The sequence below is a fragment of the Haliaeetus albicilla genome, chromosome 3 (assembly GCF_947461875.1).
Source record: "Haliaeetus albicilla chromosome 3, bHalAlb1.1, whole genome shotgun sequence".
In the NCBI taxonomy this organism is placed as follows: domain Eukaryota; kingdom Metazoa; phylum Chordata; class Aves; order Accipitriformes; family Accipitridae; genus Haliaeetus; species Haliaeetus albicilla.
Genome location: NC_091485.1, coordinates 76,671,817 through 76,682,677, shown reverse-complemented (window position 1 = coordinate 76,682,677; position 10,861 = coordinate 76,671,817). Strand labels below are relative to the sequence as shown.

General features: G+C 68.9%; 1 protein-coding gene across 2 annotated transcripts; it reads left to right on the top strand.

Annotated features, from left to right (window-relative positions):
• Positions 1 to 4,534: 4,534 nt before the first annotated feature.
• On the top strand, positions 4,535 to 10,753 carry PPP1R16A (protein phosphatase 1 regulatory subunit 16A). 2 transcript variants are annotated; one of them, XM_069780209.1, is made up of 11 exons: positions 4,535 to 4,637; positions 6,690 to 7,608; positions 8,024 to 8,094; positions 8,638 to 8,783; positions 8,869 to 8,972; positions 9,100 to 9,224; positions 9,325 to 9,450; positions 9,527 to 9,602; positions 9,699 to 9,828; positions 9,922 to 10,072; positions 10,195 to 10,753. In XM_069780209.1, the coding sequence occupies exons 2-11, from the start codon at positions 7,350 to 7,352 to the stop codon at positions 10,561 to 10,563; spliced, it is 1,557 nt and encodes a 518-aa protein (XP_069636310.1). In that variant the 5' UTR covers positions 4,535 to 4,637; positions 6,690 to 7,349; the 3' UTR covers positions 10,564 to 10,753. The 2 variants fall into 2 exon arrangements, with proteins under 2 accessions (XP_069636310.1, XP_069636311.1); XM_069780210.1 differs by lacking the exon at positions 4,535 to 4,637 and adding an exon at positions 6,395 to 6,556.
• Positions 10,754 to 10,861: the final 108 nt, after the last annotated feature.

Genomic DNA, 10,861 nt, shown 5'->3' with positions numbered 1-10,861 from the left:
AGGGGACTGGGGTGCACTGGGAGGACTGGGGTGCAGGGCTGGGCTGGACTGGGCTGGACTGGGAGGAGTGGGGTGCCAGGCAGCCATGCCAGGGGACTGGGCTGGACTGGGAGCACATGGTTGTGGGGCTGTGGGACTGGGCTGGACTGGGAGCTCTGGGGAGCTGTGCCAGGGGACTGGGGTGCACTGGGAGGACTGGGGTGCAGGGCTGGGCTGGACTGGGCTGGACTGGGAGGAGTGGGGTGCCAGGCAGCCATGCCAGGGGACTGGGCTGGACTGGGAGCACATGGTTGTGGGGCTGTGGGACTGGGCTGGACTGGGAGCTCTGGGGAGCTGTGCCAGGGGACTGGGGTGCACTGGGAGGACTGGGGTGCAGGGCTGGGCTGGACTGGGCTGGACTGGGAGGAGTGGGGTGCCAGGCAGCCATGCCAGGGGACTGGGCTGGACTGGGAGCACATGGTTGTGGGGCTGTGGGACTGGGCTGGACTGGGAGCTCTGGGGAGCTGTGCCAGGGGACTGGGGTGCACTGGGAGGACTGGGGTGCAGGGCTGGGCTGGACTGGGCTGGACTGGGAGGAGTGGGGTGCCAGGCAGCCATGCCAGGGGACTGGGCTGGACTGGGAGCACATGGTTGTGGGGCTGTGGGACTGGGCTGGACTGGGAGCTCTGGGGAGCTGTGCCAGGGGACTGGGGTGCACTGGGAGGACTGGGGTGCAGGGCTGGGCTGGACTGGGCTGGACTGGGAGGAGTGGGGTGCCAGGCAGCCATGCCAGGGGACTGGGCTGGACTGGGAGCACATGGTTGTGGGGCTGTGGGACTGGGCTGGACTGGGAGCTCTGGGGAGCTGTGCCAGGGGACTGGGGTGCACTGGGAGGACTGGGGTGCAGGGCTGGGCTGGACTGGGCTGGACTGGGAGGAGTGGGGTGCCAGGCAGCCATGCCAGGGGACTGGGCTGGACTGGGAGCACATGGTTGTGGGGCTGTGGGACTGGGCTGGACTGGGAGCTCTGGGGAGCTGTGCCAGGGGACTGGGGTGCACTGGGAGGACTGGGGTGCAGGGCTGGGCTGGACTGGGCTGGACTGGGAGGAGTGGGGTGCCAGGCAGCCATGCCAGGGGACTGGGCTGGACTGGGAGCACATGGTTGTGGGGCTGTGGGACTGGGCTGGACTGGGAGCTCTGGGGAGCTGTGCCAGGGGACTGGGGTGCACTGGGAGGACTGGGGTGCAGGGCTGGGCTGGACTGGGCTGGACTGGGAGGAGTGGGGTGCCAGGCAGCCATGCCAGGGGACTGGGCTGGACTGGGAGCACATGGTTGTGGGGCTGTGGGACTGGGCTGGACTGGGAGCTCTGGGGAGCTGTGCCAGGGGACTGGGGTGCACTGGGAGGACTGGGGTGCAGGGCTGGGCTGGACTGGGCTGGACTGGGAGGAGTGGGGTGCCAGGCAGCCATGCCAGGGGACTGGGCTGGACTGGGAGCACATGGTTGTGGGGCTGTGGGACTGGGCTGGACTGGGAGCTCTGGGGAGCTGTGCCAGGGGACTGGGGTGCACTGGCAGCACAAAGGAGCAGGGCTGGAGACTGGGCTGTACTGGGTGCCAGGGTGCCATGCCAGGGGACTGGACTGGACTGGGAGCACATGGTTGTGGGGCTGTGGGACTGGGCTGTACTGGGAGCTCTGGGGTGCCAGGGAGCGGGGTGTACTGGGAGCACTGGGTGCCGGGGTGCTGTGCCAGGGGACTGGGCTGGACTGGGAGGAGTGGGGTGCCAGGCAGCCATGCCAGGGGACTGGGCTGGACTGGGAGCACATGGTTGTGGGGATGGGGGACTGGGCTGCACTGGGAGCTCTGGGTTGCAGGGCTGGGGGGCTGGGCTGTGCTGGGGTGCCTTGCTGGGCCATACTGGGCAGGACTGGGAGCACTGGGTTGCAGCGCTGGGGTGGACTGGGCTTGCACTGGGATGGCACCCATGCGGCGCTGGGGGGCACTGGGCCATGCTGGGAGCCCTGGGGGTGGGAGCAGCCCCCCCCCAGCTGCTGTCCCCCCCCCAGATCATCCAGGAGATCAGCAGCCTCTTCCCCTTCTTCGGGGGGGGGTACCAGGGCTGGAAGGACTCCGTCCGGCACAACCTCTCCTCCAACCCCTGCTTCGCCAAGGTGGGGGCACTGGGGGGGCTACTGGGGTGGGGGGGGCCCAGGGTGGGGGTCCCCGGGGTGGGGGTCCCCGGGGTCCCCAAGGTTGGGGGGCTACTGGGGGGTCCCTGGGGCAGGAGGTCCCTGGGGGGGGGTCCCTGGCATGGTGGGCCACTGGGGTGGGGGTTCTCTGGGATGGGGGGTCCCCAGGGTGGGGGGGTTACTGGGGTGGGGGGTCCCTGGGGTGGGGGGTCACTGGGACAGGGATTTCCAGGGTGGGGGGGTCCCGAGGGTGGGGGTCCCCGGGGTGGGGGTGACTGAGGTGGGGGGGGCTACTGGAGGGGGCACTGGGGTGGGAATCCCCAGGGTGGGGGTCCCCAGGGTGGGGGTCACTGGGGTTGGGAGTGCTCAGGGTGGGGGCGTCCCTGGGCTGGGGGGGGGTCCCCAGGGTGGGGGTCCCTAGGCTGGGGGTTCCCCAGGTTGGGGGCCACTGGGGTGGGGGTCACAGGGATGGGGATCCCCAGGGTGGGGGTCACTGGGGTTGGGAGTGCTCAGGGTGGGGGGGTCCCCAGGGTGGGGGTCCTCGGGGTGGGGGTCCCTGGGCTGGGGGGTCCCCAGGGTGGTGGCCACTGGGGTGGGGGTCACTGGGATGGGGATCCCCAGGGTGGGGGTCTCTGGGCTGGGAGGTCCCCAGGGTGAAGGTCCCTGGGGTGGGGGTCACTGGGATGGGAATCCTCGGGGTGGGGGTCCCAGGGTGGGGGTCCCTGGGCTGGGAGGTCCCCGGGGTGGGGGTCCCAGGGTGGGGGATCCCTGGGCGAGGGGGGGTCCCAGCGCACCCAGCAGCCCCCTTCTCATCGACGCAGCCGGCCGGGGGTCCCGCTCGGCGGCGTTGCGGCAAGGGGGTGCCCCTCCGCCGCCTCCCCCCGGGCTTCCGCCATGGGTGGGGGGTCCCGGGGTGTGGGGGGGTCCCAGCTGAGGCCGTGCCCCCCCCGCAGGTGCTGAAGGACCCGGCCAAGCCCAAGGCCAAGGGCAACTACTGGACGGTGGACGTGAGCCGCATCCCCCCCGAGGCCCTCAAGCTGCAGAACACGGCGGTGGCGCGGGGGGGGGCGGCCGCCTTCGCCCGCGACCTGGCCCCCTTCGTCCTCAGGGGGTACCCCTACAGCCCCCCGACCCCGAAATCCGCCCCCGACCCTCCTCCTCCTCCTCCTCCTCCTCCTTTCTCCATCGAAGGGCTGTTGCGGCGGCCGCCCCCCCCCCCGCAGCACCCCTTATCTTTGGGGGGGGGCATCCCACCCACGGGACCCCCGCCTCGGTGGGACCCCGCTGGCCCCTGCTCTTTCCCCCTCTCCCCCCTCCTCTGCTACGCCTGCGCCCCCCCCGCCCCCCCGTGCTGCCGGCCTTCCCTCCCCCCCACCCCGTCCCCCCCCCTCTGCCCCCCGGCCCCTCTGGCCCCCCCAGAATATCGGGGACCCCTGGGGGGCACCCCCATCCCCACCCCCCCGGCCCTGAGCCCCTACGGTGTCTGAGGGGGGCCAGGGGGGGCACCCCGGGATGAGTGCAATACAGCTGGGGGGGGGCACCCCTAGGGCTGCCCCCCCCCAACTTTGGGGGGGGGTCCTGTCCCCCCTGCACCCCAGGATTGGGCATAGCTGGGGGGTGGGGGGGTCCCCCCTGCACCCCAAGGAGGGGGACAATGAGGGTGTGCCCCCCCCCCCAATGTGGGGGTGCCGGCGGGACCCTCCCAATAAAGGTGCTGAGACAGAGCCGTGGGGTGCTGGGTGCCTGCCCTGGCCTGGGGGACCCCCACTTTGGGGGGGGGGGCGGCTCTGACCCCCTCCCAACACAGTCTGGGGGGAGATGACACCCATGGGGAGGGGATGGGGGGGTCCCAGGGGCTGCGGCGGGCAGGAAGGGGGGGCACCCATTGGCTTGGGCGAGTCCCTTTGTATTGGGGGGGGGGGTCCGGGGGGCACCCTGGGTGTTTGGAGGGGGGGTGTTGGGGGGGTGGGGGACACTGGGGGGACACACAGGGACACTTGGGACACACACACGGGTGCCCGCGTCGGAGCTGGCCCTGTCCCACGGTTCTGGGGGGTGGGGACGTGGGGGGGGGCCCCAGGGACCCCCCAAATCCGCCCCCCCCCCCCCAGGGACACACACTGACCGCGGTGACCCCGGGAGGCGCTGAGTGTCCTCCCGCCCGCCAGAGGGCGCCAACTGCTCCGGCTGGCACCGCCCACCCTTTCCGCCGCCATCTTGGGAGTGGCGCCTCCTCTCCCCATTCCCCACCCTTTCCGCCGCCATCTTGGGAGTGGCGCCTCCTCTCCCCATTCCCCCACCCCTTCTCATTGGCGCCGGTGGCCTTCCCGCCCACCGTCCCTCTTCCGGCCCGAGCTCCGCCCACTTCCGGCGTCGCCGGAAGCGTGGCCGGTTGCCATGGCGATCGGCGGCGGCGGCTCCGCCCCGGGCAGCGGCGGAGCGGGCAGGGCCGCGGCCCGGGGACCCCCAGGTACGGACCGGGGACGGGGGGGGACTCGGCGGGGGGCAGCCTGCGGGCAGGCCCGGGGCCGTGGGGGCACTGTGGGGTCCCTTGGGGACGGCGCTTCCCCGCGGCGTGGGGGCGTTGGGGGGTCCCGGGGGGGGGTGGGTGAGGACAGGCCCAGCCTTGGCGACATGGGGGTGCACCCTGAGGGGGGGTCTGGGGGCAGACGCAGCCTTGGGGACACTGGGGTCCCCCCTGAGGGGGGGTCTGGGGGCAGCCCCCAGCCTTGGGACATTGTGGTCCCCTGAGGGGGGGTCTGGGGGAAGCCCCCAGTCTTGGGGATATTGGGGTCCCCTCGGGGGGGGTGTCTAGGGACAGACCCAGCCTTGGGGACACTGGGGTCCCCCCTCAGGGGGGGTCTGGGGGCAGACACGGCCTTGGGGACATTGGGGTCCCACCTTGGGGACACTGGGGTCCCCCCTCGGGGGGGGTCTGGGGGCAGCCCCCAGCCTTGGGGACATTGGGGTCCCCTGAGGGGGGGTCTGGGGGCAGCCCCCAGCCTTGGGGACATTGGGTTTCCCTCTAGGGGGGGTCTGAGGGCAGCCCCCAGCCTTGGGGACACTGAAGTTCCTTCTGGGGGGGTCCCTGGGGACAGCCCCCAGCCTTGGGGACATTGGGGTTCCCTCTGGGGGGGGGTCTGGGGACAGCCCCCCAGCTTTCAGGCCAGGTCTGGGGGTTCCTGAGCCCCCCCAAGTGTTGGGGTGGGTGTGGGGGGGCTGTGCCCTGTGGGTCAGACCCCCCCCCGGGTGACGATGCCCCTGGGCTGGGTGTCGAGGGGTGCTGAAAGGTGCGGGGGGGGGCACGCCAGCACCCAAAGCCCCCGTGTCCCCCCAGGGAGGGGGGGCTCAGGGTGTCCTCCACCCCAGGCAGCCACTGGCACCTCGCTGGCTCCGGCATCGCTCCCACCGCTGGCGCTGCTGGGCTGGGGTCAGCGGGGAACCGAGGCTGGCTGATGGAAACCTGAATAAATAAAATATTAGGGGTTTCTTTTTTTTTTAAAGTAGGTGGAAATTAATTTGAAAGGGTAATGGCCGGTGTGTGCCAGCAGCCGTTAGCACTGGCTAACGAAGGAGCTGCCGGCCGGGCACTCTAACGAGCGCGAGGCCGCTCTTCAGGCGTGTGGGCTCCATAATTCGGGTTTTTTTTGGGGGGGTGGGGGATTTTTGGGTGGATTTGTGAGCCCGTCAAGGGGCTGAGTTGTGCTGAGGATGCCGGCTCCGGTTTTCTGCCGGCGCTTGCCCGTGGCACGGCCATTCCCAGTGAAACCACGGCCGGCAGGATTACGGGATGGGTGGCCCGAGAGGCTCCGGTGATCCCGGTGTCCAGGCGATCCCCCTCTTCCATCGCCCACCGACTTTGGAAAGGATTTACCGCCAGCCTCGGCATTCCCAGTGCCCGCCGGCGTTCCTGAGGGATTTACGCCGGGATTAAGGTGCAGGAATGTTTTTTTTTTTCTGCCGGACTTTGCCCGCTGAAGTCGCGGCGACTCACAGGGGAACCCGGTTTGGGGACCGCAGGGCGCCGGCTCTGCCGGAATCTGCCCTTTCCTGCCTGTCCCTCCTGCCCACGGCATCCGCCCTGCCCGCCGGGCAATGCTGGCGTGGGGGCGAGGCGCTTGGCTTTGGCTCTCCCGGTTTAACCGTGCCGAACTGGCAGGCACTGGCGGGGCTGCTCCGGCCGGGACGCGCCGGGATCCCCTTGGCCGGTGGAGGATCGGCGTTTCTTCCCGGTGAGGTGCCGTCCTCGCCCGCCGGTGCGGCAGGTGACCCCTCAAGGTTACCGGCGTGCCGTTGGCACGGCCGTGCCGGTGCTCGCCGGGGTGCGGCGGTTTCGGCGAAGGCAGCTCCTCGGCCGGAGCCCTGGGGGAATTCACTTCAACTTGGATTGTAGGTTAATCCCGGATTAGGAAGACGGCAAAACAGGCAGTGGGTTGGGCACGGTGCGGCTCTTACCAGCAAAGCCGGGCTGTGCCAGACCTCTCCCCGTCCTTTAAAGATTTCTTTCCCTTTTTCCCCGCAGGATTCCGGCTGCTGCGTGAAGCTCGTCCCACTGTGGCCGGGAGAAGCCGGAGCCCCGGCACGGTGATATCTGAGAAGCTACCGCGATTCCAGCAGCGCTGCCTGTGCCTCTGCCCGACGGCAATTTTCCGAGCCGGGCCATCGGCTCCTCGGTGAGACGGGAGCAGTGGCGGCTGCTGAATGACCAGCAAACGCTTCTGGAGGGCGGGAAAGCGAAAACTCGTTGGGATAATTAGGTGGCAAACAAGCGTTGGGGATCGGACTGACAGGATTTCTCCGGCCTTGACACCTGCCTTGCTCCTCCGTGCCTTCGGATCCAGCGTCGCCGGCCGGCTCTGTCCAAAACCACTGGCCAGCGTGGGGTGCGGGGGGGGGGATCTCCCCCCCCGACGCTTAACAGGACCCTCTGGCCTCCCCCCGTCTGCGATTTTTGGGTGCTGAAAGAGGGGGCCGGGAGCACCCGGCGGGGGGGAGATGGTTCCGAAACGCCGATCCCTGTCTCTGGAGCCCGTGGCGAAGCTCCGGGAAAATACTGGGATACAGGGATAAGCCGAACCCGTCCCCACTCTGAGGGGCTGCGGGTGATGCTGGTGGGGGAGCCGGCGGTTCCGTACCCCGTTCCCGGTGGGATACGCTGCGTTCTCCGGCAAAGCTCCTCGCCATGGCCGAGCATGCGGAGCTGCTGGCGGAGATGCCGGCAGTGGCACGGCTGAGCACGCCGGAGCGACTGAAGCATGCTCAGAAACGCCGGGCCCAGCAGCTGAAAAAATGGGCGCAGACGGAGAAGGAGATGCAGGGGATGAAGGTTGGAGCCGAGAGGAAGAAGAGGAGGAGGAAGAGCAACAGCCAGGGGAAGAGGGTGACGTTCCCCGCCAGTGTCCGGCTGCTGGAGGCGGCCGCCCGGCAGGACGCTGAGGAAGGTGGGTGCCGGCGGTGGGGCTGGCGGAGCTGCTGCTTTTGGGGGGGCTCTGGGAAACCTGGAACCCCTGAAACCCCAAATCAAACGGTTTTGGGGTTACAAATGGGACATAATTCCCGATTTTGCTTCCAAATATCCCTGGAAACGAGCCGGCAGCTCAGAGCCGGCATCCGTAAACCTGGCTATGGCACACGGCTTCCCAGATCCCGCTTGGCGCCGGCCGTGGCATGCCGGGCGCCCAGAGCTACCCAGGTTTGGCATCGTTTGGCATCAGCGCGGCGGGACTTTGAATGTGGCGAGTCCAACGTACCGGCCAAAGCGCCGGTGCTGGGTTTAATGCCGGCGGGATGCTCCGAGGTGCAGGCAGCTGCCTGCGGTGCCGCCAGGACCCTCGGTAAAAACCTTTTTCTCCGCAGTCCGGCAGTTCCTGCAGAGCGGCATCAGCCCCGACCTCTGCAACGAGGACGGTCTCACCGCGCTGCACCAGGTACGCCGCGCCGGCACCGTTACGGCAGCTCTGGCTTCTCTCCCTCCGTCCTTTCCATCCCGTTAACGGGCTCTGTCTGGTGATGCCGGGTCCTGCTGTGGCCGGAGCCAAGCGTGGTGGGAGGTGCCAGGTGCTGAGCCGTCACCGCACCGGGGGCTGGATGAGGTGGTGGCACCGGGGCTCAGGCAGGGGGTTGGCGTGTCCGTCCAAGCGGTGCCGTGCCAGAGAGGGCACGGTTGTGCCGGGCCGGTGTTCACCAGCTGTTCAGGTGCCCAGAGTTAAGCGTCGCACCCCTCCTGCGTCGGCCAACGCGACTGGACCCACTCGGCAACGAGCCGCGGTGTGCGCCGGTGCCGGCCCAGGAATCGCTTCCCTCCAGCTTGGCTGGGGACACGCAGGGATCCCGGTGCCGGCTCCATCCCTCCGCGGTGTCCGAATCTGTCCCGGCTCCATCCCCGGGAGATCCTGGGGTGCTTCGGTGGGGGGGAGGTTCCCCGATACCACCGCCCCCTGTAACTGCCGCCGGTGCTTTGTCCCTCCCAGTGCTGCATCGACGACTACGGTGATGTGGTGACGGTGCTGCTGGAAGCCGGCGCCGATGTTAACGCCCATGACAGCGAGCTCTGGACGCCGCTCCACGCTGCCGCCACCTGCGGCCACCTCCACCTGGTCCAGCTCCTCATCCAATGGTACCGCGGCGCAACCGGGGCTGGGGACGGGCACCGTGGTGGCTGTGGGGTGGCCCTGACCGCCGTGTGCCTGTCCCCAAAACAGCGGCGCCGACCTCCTCGCCGTCAACTCGGACGGGAACATGCCCTACGACCTGTGCGAGGACGAGGTGACCCTCGACTGCATCGAGACTGCCATGGCGGAGCAGGGTGAGCTTCACTGCGCCGGCGCGGTGCGGGCAAACCGGGGTCGGCTCTGGGGTGAAGGCAGGAATCTGGCAGGGCGGTGGGCAGGGCCCGGCGTTCCCCCTCCCTCTCACTCTTCTGCCACTGGCAGGTATCACCCAGGAGAAGATCGAGGAGGCTCGCGCCGCCACCGAGCGCGGCATGGTGCAGGAGATCCGGCAGCTGGTAGAGGCGGGAGCCGACCTGGACGCGCCACGGGGACACGGTGCCACGTTGGTAGGACGGGCGGAGGCCGGGGGGGGTGCGTTGGTGGTGATGGCGGTGATGGTGACGCTGCCGGCTGAGCTGTCCCTGACCGCATCCCCGTCCCCGGCAGCTGCACATCGCGGCGGCCAACGGTTACGTGGAGGCGGCCGAGCTGCTGCTGGAGCACCGGGCCGGCATCGACGCCAGGGACGAGGACGGTTGGGAGCCTCTCCACGCCGCCGCTTGTTGGGGACAGGTAGGTATGGGCGGGATGGGCAACCCCTGCCAGATTTTCCTGTCCCTCACCCCCACCTGTCCCTCTGCCCACCCAGGTGCAGCTGGTGGAGCTGCTGGTGGCTCACGGCGCCAACCTCAATGGGAAATCGGTGCTGGATGAGACCCCCTTGGGTAAGCGTTTGGTGTTTTTTTTTGTGTGGGGGGGGTATGTCGGTGAGGTGGGTTTTTTTGGGGGGCGCCGGGTGACGCCGCTGCCCTTGCTGGCAGATGTCTGCGGCGACGAGGAGGTGCGGGCCAAACTCCTGGAGCTGAAACACAAACACGACGCCGTCATGAAATCCCATGAGAAACACAAATCCTTGCTCCAACGTCGCACCTCCAGCGCCGGCAGCCGCGGGTAAGGCCGAAGAAACTCTTACCGGCACTGTGCCGGAGTAACCGTAACTGTTGGGGAAGGGGGGTTGAGGGGATCCAAAATTCTCCTCCCCAGGAAGGTGGTGCGGCGGGTGAGCGTCTCGGAGCGCACCAACCTTTACCGGAAGGAACACGAGCGCGAAGCCATCGTCTGGCAACGCGCCGAGCACCGTGACAGCGAGGACGAGGACCGGCAGACGGATGCCGAGCTCCGCCGCCGCTTGGCCGTGAGTCGCTGGGGATTTGGCTGAGGGTCCGTCCTCCCCCCCCGCCCCAACCGCGGCGTCGCCGGGGCGGTGACGCACTGTTCCCTCTTTTTTTCTTTTTTCTCCCCCCCCCGCTCCGACAGGATCCCGCAGGATCGACGATGGCAGAACCCCCCGAGCTCCCGCCGCAACGCAACGGCACGGCCCTCTGTTCCAAAAAACCGGAGCCCGGCGTCGGCGGCGTCACCGCGACGGACCCGGCACGGGAGAAAACCCACCATACCCTCGCCGACCTCAAACGGCACCGAGCGGCCGCCAAACTCCAGCGCCCGCGCTCCGAGGAGCACCCACGTCCCCAGGAGCACCCCGTGGCGGGGAACCCCGCTTCCCCTCCGGCACCGACACCGGTACCGGCACCCACCGGCGGCACCGGCGACCCCCCTCTCCTCAAACTGACGGCTCCGGCCGAGGAGGCTCCGGCCGAGAAGCAGCGCTGCTGTAAGGTGATGTGAGCCGCTGCGGCGCCCGCGGGTGCAGCGCCGGGCACCCCAAAAAAAACCAATCCCCCCCCTCAACCGCACTCCTCCTCCCCGGCAGCACTTGGCCTTACGACTACTCTTGCCTCTTTTTGACTGTTTTGTCCCCAAAACGGGACGGGTTATTTTTTTTCCTGCCGAAATCAAAACCGCCTGGTTTTTGGTTGTTTTTTTTTTTTTGTTTTTGTCTCAGGGGGATGACAGGGTGGCAGTGGCTGCACGTGTCCCCCCCCCCGCCCCCTCCAAGGGTGTCCCTCGTCCCCGTGCTGCCCCG